The sequence below is a fragment of the Lycorma delicatula genome, chromosome 13, assembly GCF_047948215.1.
Source record: "Lycorma delicatula isolate Av1 chromosome 13, ASM4794821v1, whole genome shotgun sequence".
Classification (NCBI taxonomy): Eukaryota; Metazoa; Arthropoda; class Insecta; order Hemiptera; family Fulgoridae; genus Lycorma; species Lycorma delicatula.
In genome coordinates this window covers 13,128,335-13,140,847 of record NC_134467.1, presented here as the reverse complement: position 1 = coordinate 13,140,847, position 12,513 = coordinate 13,128,335, and the positions used below count along the sequence as shown (strand labels likewise).

The 12,513-nt window shown below is 31.0% G+C and overlaps 1 protein-coding gene across 1 annotated transcript in view; it reads left to right on the top strand.

The window, feature by feature from the left end:
* The first annotated feature begins 3,355 nt into the window (after window positions 1-3,355).
* Window positions 3,356-12,513, top strand: part of mew (multiple edematous wings) — a 103,441-nt gene continuing 94,283 nt past the window's right edge. The window contains exon 1 of the mRNA XM_075381539.1: window positions 3,356-3,625. Within this exon, the coding sequence (XP_075237654.1) occupies window positions 3,429-3,625 (197 nt within the window). The 5' untranslated portion in view covers window positions 3,356-3,428. The remainder of the gene's footprint in view (window positions 3,626-12,513) is intronic.

Here is a 12,513-nt window from a genome sequence, read left to right as displayed (position 1 = left end):
ATCTGTCATTGTTAGTACCAGAACAAAAAAATTGAAAAAGGAATGGATTATGTGAGTTAGTAGGTCAAATTAAAAAAAGTGATAAACTTTTTGAAAGATGGAAGCAATCTCCTGATAACCTTGTGTTGAAAAATTGCTGTCAGAATCCAGAATAAATTAAGTAAAAACATTAAAAAGCAGAAGAATAAATTTTACTTTGATAAATTAGTTTTAGATAAGCGAAACATTAAAAATACCTGGCATATTATTAATAAGCTGCTTGGAAAAAAGTCAGGTTTTGAAACTGATGAAGTAATTAAAAAATATTTAATGATTATGAGTTGACCGTGGCTAATCGTTTCGCTGATCGTTTTATTAAAGAAGTCAATGTTATAAAGCCCAGGTGCAATGTTTTGCTATCACACCACCTAGATTTGATTCCGCTTGATGTTAGTTTCATATTTCTTCTGCAGTGGTGGCTCGTGGCAAAAATTAATCGGGGTGCTGCTCCAGAAAATTTTTTCTGGGCCTTCTCAAGATCGTGGTTAAAGTTTTCTGTAAAATAAAAGAACAGAAAAATATGAATCAAACAGAATAGCTGGAAGCAGGATAACAATCTAATTCTACACTTTATCACATTCAAGAATACGGTACAAAACCAAATACCAAATACGGTTTTTAAGCACATTATACTTAAAAACCGTATTTGGTTTGTAGCAATACGGTTTTTAAGCACATTATACTTAAAAACCGTATTTGGTTTAACCAAATAAATAATAAAATGTTAATACAGATAATATTTTTTAGTATTATTAGATAATAACTTAATAAAATGTCCGCTTAAAAATACTGTAGTCCATTGGTGTTAATTTAAATATTTATGCACACAAAAACAAATACATAATTACTTTTTATTAATTACCTTCTCTTTCGCCCTTCCAGCGTGTTTATTATACAGGTTTGGCGATCAAAGAGCCCTTGCTGTCCGCCATCTGATCGCTACTGAAAAAACAACTAAACCGCTTTCATATTCCTTCCACCGACTAAACTAGACAGGGGAACGAACAAGACGTTTCATACACATGCAGAGTAAAAAGAAAACTACCTTCCACCAGCATGCCAAGTTCGGCATTTTGGAAGCGAGAGATATGTGTTCTTCAAACACCACACTACCGAAACTGTGAATGGCACAGTTCTGTACAAAGATTTTTGCATCTTTTTCTTAAACTGGGGGATGGCTACTGACACTATGCTTAAGGATTATATATTACACAAGTATAAAGAAAAAAGGACTCATTATATTAAATGTTAATAATATCAAGTGGAAATAGGTGGTGCTGCAGTTCCACAGTGCCTATACGCGAGCCGCCACTGGTCTCCTGTCACTGCCCAGGAAGTACATAAGGTAATTTTGTCGTTAAATGAAAAGAAATCTGGATTTGATTTATTAAGAGTTTCAGATCTGAAACTTAATTTGTAACTTTATTAATGCTTCAGTTAAAGGTCTTCATATTTTAAAAACTGCTATAGTTGGCCCATGGACTTTTACCTTTGTAGTTAAATGAAGTCGTTAGCTTATTCCGCTCATATTGGCACACAAGAAGAATTAAGACAGTGTATAATAGAAGCTGGAGCTACTGTTAGGAATAATAATATTACTTTTATATGTGTCCGGATAGCATGGATTCACCGAACTGAACTATGTGTTGAACAGAATGGCTGCCACATTGAGCTACTGCTCTGAAATGTTTGCAGCTTTATCAAGTAACTTTTTGGAGATATTTAATAATTTTTAGAAAAAAAAACAAAAAGTACATGATTTTTATTTTTTTAAATCTATTTTATGTTCATTTTTCCTGTAATCGATGAGTTTTCTATTTGTTTTCAGTTACATTATGATGTTCAAACATTGATGAAAATTGTTCTGTTTAAAATCGTATCAGTTTTCTGATCCAATTTGTGTGTTTTGTTTCTGATTAAAGTTGACCTTCTCAAATTATTTTTAATTTAATAGATTTTATTTACATCTATTTTCTCATAATTAAATTCTATACAAAGTTAACCAGAAATTTTTATTTGTTTATTGGTAAATTAACAAAGTTATTTTATTCCAAACCTAAAAAAGTGTATTTTCCATAAATACCTTTTGGTGTTTTACCAAAAGACGTGCTTAGTCCGCTCACGCTGTTAGGTGAGCGGAATTATTAAGCTCTAGGAATTATTTAGGACACTGGTTGCTAAACTGTTTCAAAACTCAGTAGCCATTTGCGGCACAGACATTTGGTCTTATGCTTTAGGGCGACCGAATGTGCTGGTAGCGGGAGAAATGCCAAGCAAACCAATAATCTACTGATTACCAATTTGAAAAATAGGATTGAAGTGATTCGCTTCCATTACACCTATGCTGGTTAAAGTATGGAATGTGCTCTCCTATCAGTTGGATGTGTGCCAAGTGATGAAAGGTGCTCACATTGAACACTTATAGGAAAATCTATAAGCGTTACTCTTTAATTTTATCTATGATTCATTTAGTGTAAGTCAAAGTTAAGAGGCATTAAATGCATTTAAAACCGTGATATTATTTTTTTACAAACTGTATTTTATTTACTTTTTTCATTGTGAAATTACACAAAATAAGTTATGTTATGAATAATTAGACAAATTTATAACATTTTATTCTGATCACTGTATGAACACATAAGGAATGGTTAAGTATCCTATTCAGTAATATCAAAAGAAGCTGCCCCAGAATTTATATAAAAGGAACAAAGCTATGGAAAAATCTTTATCAAAGCATCATCATCAAGTATAAAATTAAAAACTAAAAAGAGATGTAATTATATTCCACATTAATACAAATAAAATAAAAAAAACTGCAAAATATTAAATGTGTGCTGCTAATGTTTGAGACAATTAATAAATACAAACAATACTAAATGAAATGGTAGTTGATGTTACAAATATCTGAGTGTATTTTAAAGGAAAACGAAGAATGTTCAGCTTCTTTTTTTTTTTTTTTTTTTTTTTTTTTTTTTTACTTTTAAGACCATAATGGATCACTTTAGTTCATTTTTTTTTGTGGCAAGTTCAGATTATTTTAAATATAGAAATTCTTACAATTTATATATCCTAAGAAAAATTTTGTAACAATTCATATCAGTTCAACTCTTTATACATTATTTATACGAATGTTTAAGTTGACATTTTTAAAAGACACGAAAGATAGCGGTAAACGAGTTTAGAAAAGTTGTATGGTACTACAAATAACCGCTAGATTTCGTGTAATGCATATAAAATATTATCTTGTTTTTTAGTTGTTTTGTAGCACCTTAACCTCGAAAAATTAAGATGGCAACTACAGTAGGTTAGGGGTGTGTTGATGTGAGTGGGTGTCAAATGTTATTGTGTTTACATTTTTTGAATTTTAAATTAACATATACTCTATAATCATGGATCTCACATCGTTTAATGTGAAAATAGTTTTATGTTTTTATATAACCTTATTGTATATTAATATTAATTTAGGTTTTAATTTAGAATCAAGATTGCCTGTTATCAAAAGAGGAAGCGAAGGTTCTTATTTTGGATATTCTGTAGCCGAACATCAGGCTGTGAGTGACGTTTCAAATAAAATTGAACATAGTTGGTACGTTAATTTTCAACTTTTTTTAATACATTTATTAATATTATTATATAAATTTAAGTTGTCTTACGTGTAGGTATTTCTTTTACTTTGTTCTTAGTCATGCTTCTCAGGAAGTCGTTTATTACATACTCTTTAAGTGAGTGTTGTTTACTTTGACATTGCGGTTTTTTTTAATTAGCGCATGCCTAAGCTTGTGTAAATATTGATAATTATTTTATATCATTTTCATTATTTACTTAATAGTAAACAGCTGTACATTTAGTTTGCACATTTCAGTTTTTTAATTTAGGTATATTTCATATTAAAAATTAATTTTTTTTACGGTCTGATTCACTTTTGTAAACTTTCTATTGTGCGCTTGTTTTTTCAGTGTAATCTATTTACTGCATTTAAAAATTTTCATTTATTTACGAATGACTGTAATATTTTCTTTGTTAACGGTTTTTGTTATATTTTGTTGTAGATACTAAAAAATAAGTTTTTAGTTATTTTTAAATATAGGAATTAAATATAGGAAAACGCGATTTCTTTTATTAAAAGATTATACTAAGTAAATGAATAACTTATTTATGAATAAAAATTTTACATTATTGTCGAAGATTGTAGATATATTGCAAAACCAAACTTAGTGTGCCTAGCTGTTAGGGGAAAGGAATATAAGTTTACACATTAAGTACAGTCATTTTACAGCTAATGTAGTACTTATTTTACACTTTCTTAGTAATGTTTTCTTAGTAATGTAATTGGATTATTCAGTTGCCTTTTTTATTATATATTGGGTTTAGATTATTTTAGGTGATCTCTGACTATCGAAAGAAAACTTCTTGTCAATATTGTGGATTTCTTCTAATGTATTAATTAGCGTTTGAGAAAGACAGTATTTTATCTTGATCAGAAGTAATTTCTCCATCCTCATTCCATCCCCTTTTCTTCTTTTATATCCTTTTTTACTTAAATATCATGGGAAGTTTATTAGCCATTACTCTGGGTCTCATTTGTTACACCTAGAAGTCGGCTCAGTAGCTGCTTCTTTATTAGGGCCCGGCAAGGTCACTGCGCTTGTCACTATATAAGAGTTGTAAAAAAGCTAAATTATTGGTCATGGTGCTTGTATGGTTTATGTATAATTTTATATATATATCTTTAATTTTTTTGGTAGTAATTTGTTCTTTATTTATTAGGTTGCACAATCAAATCTTTTGTTACAAACAATCTACTCTAATATACTTTTACAATAAACTGTCAATATACTGGATATATTCAGAGGTGTACTGGAACTGGAATTCTGTTTTGTACTGCTTTTTGAGAAAAATAAAAAATTGCCCTTTCATGTAAAATTTGTTTTAATTTAAAGCCGATAAAAAATATAATCTAAATTATAAAATAAGACTGCATGAAAATTATCCTTGCTGTTAGATATTTGTAGGCAAACTATTTTTACCAAATAATTCGCTAAAAATGTAATTCACAAAAATAAGTTTAACATTTGATATGAAAAAAAAAGTTTTACTTCGTATCAGTGTAAACATCGAAATGAATGTGCATTTTTCATAACATTGTCATATAGCAATGGCTGTGGACCATATTTTGTAGTCTTCTATAAAACAAAATCAATTGATCAGGTACTGAAAAATTTAATAGTGCATTCCAGCATATATTACTAGAAAAACGTATTACATCACTGGCACTTGTAACTGAAATTATTATCTTAACACAAGCTGTAATAAATCAATATTACTTCATGTACAAGGAATGATAGAAAAAAATATGGTGATTACTGTTACTGAGCATCGACTGATGGTAAGACAGCAAACTTCAATGCGGCAAGTGACGTTAATTTTAGTGACAGTTTGTGACGGGTTTAATTTATTTGATGCTGTCAGTCAATCGTGAGGTATATACAAGTGAAAATGTTGAAGAAATCATTAATACAGTTTACATTTGTTGGTTTGAGCAAATTGATAATGGCTGTTATTTTGTTGAAGATTATATGAGATCGGGACATCCTTCAATATACAAAAACCAAGAGATTGTTGAAAGAATAAGCAAAATGATTTGATCGTAAAAATGTATTGACTATTTGATTAAATTTGAATATTATTAGAGTTTTAAGTAATGATTTTACTAATAAAATCTTCCCGCCGATTTATTTAAAATACATTTAAAAAGATTTTCTTTCACAGATTTTTTGTTTATGAATTTTTAAATAAAATTGACTGAAAAATAAAAAACCCTAACTGTATACATCTTGTCAATGTTTACATAAATATGTACTCAAATTATTTTTGTTTACGTGTTTTGAATTACGAATTATTTTGCAGTTATTTTTGATGTTGTATCGATTTCATGTATTTACTGTAACATTATTTATGTTTGTTTTTTAAGTAATTAATATGGCCTTCAATCGCATGTATTGTTTAAAATGTTATAATTAAGCGAGTATTTTGTAAAGCTACTGTAATCTAGGTTTTACCACAGTTTCCTACAATTCATACTAATCAGTTCTGGGCGGTTTCTTTTTTTTATCCATTAGTGTACCTACATATTCTTTAAGTGAAAGAATACTTTATTATATACTCATCAGAATAAAAAAAAATTATTTATTTATGGCACAAAAGTGACTTGAACAATATGCAGTTTAAAAATATATTAAACAATTGAGTCAAATTTATTATTCTGTTACATATAAAAGTTAATTACCAGGTATATAGCCAGAGGGGTCTATGGTGTTAGATCCCCTTCAAATAAGGAGTTATGATCTTTAAACATGTATTGTTAAAATTCATGTATATTTGGTAATAAATATGGTGTATTATGGTTAAATATGTAATATATATTATGACTATCGGTACATGTCTGTCAATCGGAGCAGATCTATAAAACTCTAATTCAGCAAAAAAGTACAAACAGGTTCATACTCGATTCAAACAGCCAGAATTGATCGTACCAAATTTATTACTGTACGTTCGGTTTGTTTGTTCCAATATAAAAAGAGGCAAACTTTGTAGCTTTATTGTTGTGAATTCCAGTATCTAAAATCTTGACGTCTACTCATTTTTTTTTGTCTTCAGTCATTTGACTGGTTTGATGCAGCTCTCCAAGATTTCCGATCTAGTGCCAGTCGTTTCATTTCGGTGTACCCCCTACATCCTACATCCCTAATAATTTGTTTTACATATTCCAAACGTGGCCTGCCTACACAATTTTTTCCTTCTTCCTGTCCTTCCAATATTAAAGCGACGATTCTAGGATGCCTTAGTATGTGGCCTATATGTCTGTTTCTTCGTTTAGCTATATTTTTCCAAACGCTTCTTTCTTCATCTATTTGCCGCAACACCTCTTCATTTGTCACATTATCCACCCGTCTGATTTTTAACATTCTCCTGTAGCACCGCATTTCAAAAGCTTCTAATCTTTTCTTCTTAGATACTCCAATCGTCCAAGTTTCACTTCCATGTAAAGTGACACTCCAAACATATACTTTCAAAAATCTTTTCCTGACATTTAAATTAATTTTTGATCTAAACAAATTATATTTCTTACTGAAGGCTCGTTTAGCTTGTGCTATTCGGCATTTTATATCGCTCCTGCTTCGTCCATCTTTAGTAATTTTACTTCCCAAATAACAAAATTCTTCTACCTCCATAATGTTTTCACATTCAGTGGTCCATCTTTATTATTTCTACTACATTTCATTACTTTCTTTTTGTTCTTGTTTATTTTCATGCGATAGTTCTTGCGTAGGACTTCATCCGTGCCATTCATTGTTTCTTCTAAATCCTTTTTATTCTCGGCTAGAATTACTATATCATTAGCAAATCGTAGCATCTTTATCTTTTCACCTTGTACTGTTACTCCGAATCTAAATTGTTCTTTAATCTTCCATCTACTATTAATCTGAGGCCTAAAATTGGTTCCCTTATCCCTATACTTTTCCTGAAACCAAATCGGTCTTGTCCTAACACTTCTTCCACTCTCCTTTCGATTCTTCTGTATAGAATTCAAGTTAAGATTTTTGATGCTCGACTAGATAAACTAATTCTTATGTATTCTTCACATTTACCTGCTCCTGCTTTCTTTGGTATCATGACTATAATACTTTTTTTTTAAGTCAGACGGAACTTCCTTTTTTTCATTAAGATTACACACCAGTTTGTAAAATCTATCAATCGCTTCCTCACCTGCACTGCGCAGTAATTCTACAGGTATTCCTTCTATTTCAGGAGCCTTTCTGCCATTCAAATCTTTTAATGCTCCCTTAAATTCAGATCTCAGTATTGTTTCTCCCATTTCATCCTCTTCTTCCTCTACAACACCATTTTCTAATTCATTTCTTCCGTATAACTCTTCAATATATTCCACCCGCCTACCGACTTTACCTTTCGTATTATAAATCGGTGTATCATCTTTGTTTAACACATTATTAGATTTTAGTTTATGTACCCCAAAATTTTCCGTAACTTTCCTGTATGCTTCGTCTATTTTACCAATGTTCATTTCTCTTTCCACTTCTGAACACTTTTCTTTAATCCACTCTTCTTTCGCTAGTTTGCACTTCCTGTTTATAGTATTTCTTAATCATCAATTGTTCGTTTTACTTTCTTCATCGCTAGCATTCTTATATTTTCTACATTCATCCATCAACTGCAATATATCGTTTGATGTCTACTCATATTTGATGTAAATGAAATTAGAAAATGAGGACTTTTTGATACTTTTAGGTGCGGTTAGTAATTCCTTACTTTTATTAAAACAAATTACAAGGGCAGCTAGATGATAATAATTCACAAATATTTAGTAAATGTGACATAAAAGTATATTTTATTCGCTACAAAAACTTATAATGATTTTTGCATGTAGTTACTGTTTACAGATATACATTTCTCATGACTGTGAACCAGTTTTCTCATACATTAATAAATAATGCAGGTAGTCTTTTTTCAATACACAGGCTTACTCCATCCTTCAGTTCATTATCTGTAATAAAATGAATACTTTTAATATCTCACTTTATTTGTGGAAAGATATGAAAATTATTCTTCTTTTCTGTGAGTTTGCATGCCACCCCCTAAAAACAGATTTTACTGTTTGTGGAATAATATATTGTTCTGATATGTTTATCCAGGTGGCGATACATGGTTGTATGATGTGATGGTCATTTTAAATCGATTCATCCATTTCTTTCGGTGCTTCTCACCGGTCCTAGAACTTGTTAGATTGCAAAATTCATCCTCAATATTCATTTTACAAGCTTCTGATGCGTAAAATGTTATCACTCATCTTCGATCAAATGTTTTGTCCCCATAAATGGCCTTTTGGTGGTATATGTCACTACAGTTCACTTTTCTGCTTTTAAAATTCAGTCGCACATGTTGCGGTAGATGATGTTCACTCCTGACTTCATTTCCTCTTTATTTGTAATACCAAAGTGTTTCTTTTTATAAATGTAAACAAACTTATTATATTGCTACTGTTGTGGTTACCGGCTTTTTGTACTTAATTTGTTAATATGCATTATAAAATTAGTATTTCTTTATATATCAAACGACACACATCACACTCACAATAACACTTATACATATAAAGGTTTAATAAGGAATTTACTTAAAATACGGTTACTTGTATATTTAATTGATATGCATGTATTAGTGCCATAGTGAAAAATAGCGTAAAGAAATTCTGTTATGTGAATCGATAGATGCGTTGGCATAGCGGGTGTATTCGACTCCATAACAGGTGGATCGATTAATAGAAAATGAGATTGTATGGGTCATCGTATTTTGGAATGTAAGGCTATGAAACTACAAGGCGGCAGCATCTGTCACTTTGTATAACATTTCATTCTGTCTTAATATTCCACTGTGCATTACGCTTGGGCTATCTGTTTGATATAATGTTTATTTCTCCCTCAGATTAATAGTAAAAGGAAGATTAAAGAAAAACAAAAACATACTTGGCATTCGATACCGTAGACTGGAATAAATTGTTCAGCATTTTTAAAAAATTAGGGTTCAAATACAGAGATAGAAGATCGATTGCTAACGTTTACAGGAACCAAACAGCAGCAGTAATAATCGAAGAACATAAGAAAGAAGCCGTAATAAGAAAGGGAGTCCGACAAGGATGTTCCCTATCTCCGTTACGTTTTAATCTTTACATGGAACTAGCAGTTAATGATGTTAAAGAACAATTTAGATTCGGAGTAACAGCACAAGGTGAAAAGATAAAGATGCTACGATTTGCCGATGATATAGTAATTCTAGCCGAGAGTAAAAAGGATTTAGAAGAAACAATGAACGGCATAGATGAAGTCCTACGCATGAAAATAAACAAGAAGAAAACAAAAGTAATGAAATGTAGTAGAAATAACAAAGACTGACCGCTGAATTTGAAAATAGGAAAAGAAAAGGTTATGGAGGTAGAAGAATTTTGTTATTTGGGAAGTAGAATTACTAAAGATGGACGAATCAGGAGCGATATAAAATGCCGAATAGCACAGGCGAAACGAGCCTTCAGTCAGAAATATAATTTGTTTACATCAAAAATTAATTTAAACGTCAGGAAAAGATTTTTGAAAGTATACGTTTGGAGTGTCGTTTTATATGGAAGTGAAACTCGGACGATCGTAGTATCTGAGAAGAAAAGATTAGAAGCTTTTGAAATGCGGTGCTATAGGAGAATATTAAAAATCAGATGGGTGGATAAAGTGACAAATGAAGAGGTGTTGCGGCAAATAGATGAAGAAAGAAGCGTTTGGAAAAATATAGTTAAAAGAAGAGACAGACTTATAGGCCACATATTAAGGCATCCTGGAATAGTCGCTTTAATATTAGAGGGACAGGTAGAAGGAAAAAATTGTGTAGGCAGGCCACGTTTGGAATATGTAAAACAAATTGTTAGGGATGTAAGATGTAGGGGTTATACCGAAATGAAACGAGTAGCACTAGATAGGGAATCTTGGAGAGCTGCATCAAACCAGTCAAATGACTTAAAGACAAAAAAAAAGTTTATTTCTCAGTAGTGAGTAATGTCCGCTTAGAAATTTACTTTGTTCTCGTATTTCCACCAGTCGCTGTTACTGAAGTCGGTTGTAAACATAACAAAAAATATTTTCAGGTTATTTAATATGTTTTATTAAAATAATGTAAGTTTTGGTTCGGATTGCTATTAGAAAAGTTTCAATTTTTAAATTATTATTGTTGTTGACCATCATGGATACAAAAAAATATATAATTTTTTACATTCAGATTAATGTTTAATGTAATTTATTAAAAAATTGACTGCGATTTTTTTATTTATTTATTTGTTTCTCAGTCATCGTTAAATTATTTTTCATGTTTATAAAGAATATTTTATTTTCTTGCGAATAGTATGAAAATATCACTCTTAAATTAAACGCACTAAAAGGTAAAAAATAAGTTTAGGACGGTATCTCACAATGGATTTGACAACAAGCTTTGATCTTGATTATGTGAAAGTCATAGCTTCAAATTAAAATTTTTTTAATATTTTTTTATTTGTCATTTTTACATATTTATTTTTATTTTCTACTTAGTTTTTTTTTTTTTTGTCTTCAGTCATTTGACTGGTTTGATGCAGCTCTCCAAGATTCCCTATCTAGTGCTAGTCGTTTCATTTCAGTATACCCTCTACATCCTACATCCCCAACAATTTGTTTTACATACTCCAAACGTGGCCTGCCTACACAATTTTTCCCTTCTACCTGTCCTTCCAATATTAAAGCGACTATTCCAGGATGCCTTAGTATGTGGCCTATAAGTCTGTCTCTTCTTTTAACTATATTTTTCCAAACGCTTCTTTCTTCATCTATTTGCCGCAATACCTCTTCATTTGTCACTTTATTCACCCATCTGATTTTTAACATTCTATAGCACCGCATTTCAAAACCTTCTAATCTTTTCTTCTCAGATACTCCGATCGTCCAAGTTTCACTTCCATATAAAGCGACACTCCAAACATACACTTTCAAAAATCTTTTCCTGACATTTAAATTAATTTTAAATGCTATTCGGCATTTTATATCGCTCCTGCTTCGTCCATCTTTAGTAATTTTACTTCCCAAATAACAAAATTCTTCTACCTCCATAATCTTTTCTCCTCCTATTTTCACATTCAGCGGTCCATCTTTGTTATTTCTAGTACATTTCATTACTTTTGTTTTGTTCTTGTTTATTTTCATGCGATAGTTCTTGCGTAGGACTTCATCTATGCCGTTCATTGTTTCTTCTAAATCCTTTTTACTCTCGGCTAGAATTACTATATCATCGGCAAATCGTAGCATCTTTATATTTTCACCTTGTGCTGTTACTCCGAATCTAAATTGTTCTTTAACATCATTAACTGCTAGTTCCATGTAAAGATTAAAAAGTAACGGAGATAGGGAACATCCTTGTCGGACTCCCTTTCTTATTACGGCTTCTTTCTGATGTTCTTCGATTATTACTGCTGCTGTTTGGTTCCTGTACATGTTAGCAATTGTTCTTCTATCTCTGTATTTCTACTTTGTAGTGGATTTATTATAATAGTGGTTTTAAAAATATTTTTTATTTTGTACTTTTTAGTCTTCATAAGTTTATACTTCAGCTACGCTACCGCATAGGTTTGACCGTATTTAGCAAAAGGTCGGGTCGGTACGTGTTACGGCGGGTGAGTGCAATCAAAACATAATGTTAAACGATTTAATTTCCGAATAACCAAGATCCGGTCAATGAAGATTGTATCCGATGCGTTAAACACTTACCGCTCGACCGGTTGATACATACGCTGTTTGAATCGTGAAAATAGGACGAGCGGTTGCCGAGATATTACGGTAGAACCCCGTACCCAATTTCCGAACGGCGGCCCGGGGGCACTTGAAATTATTATCA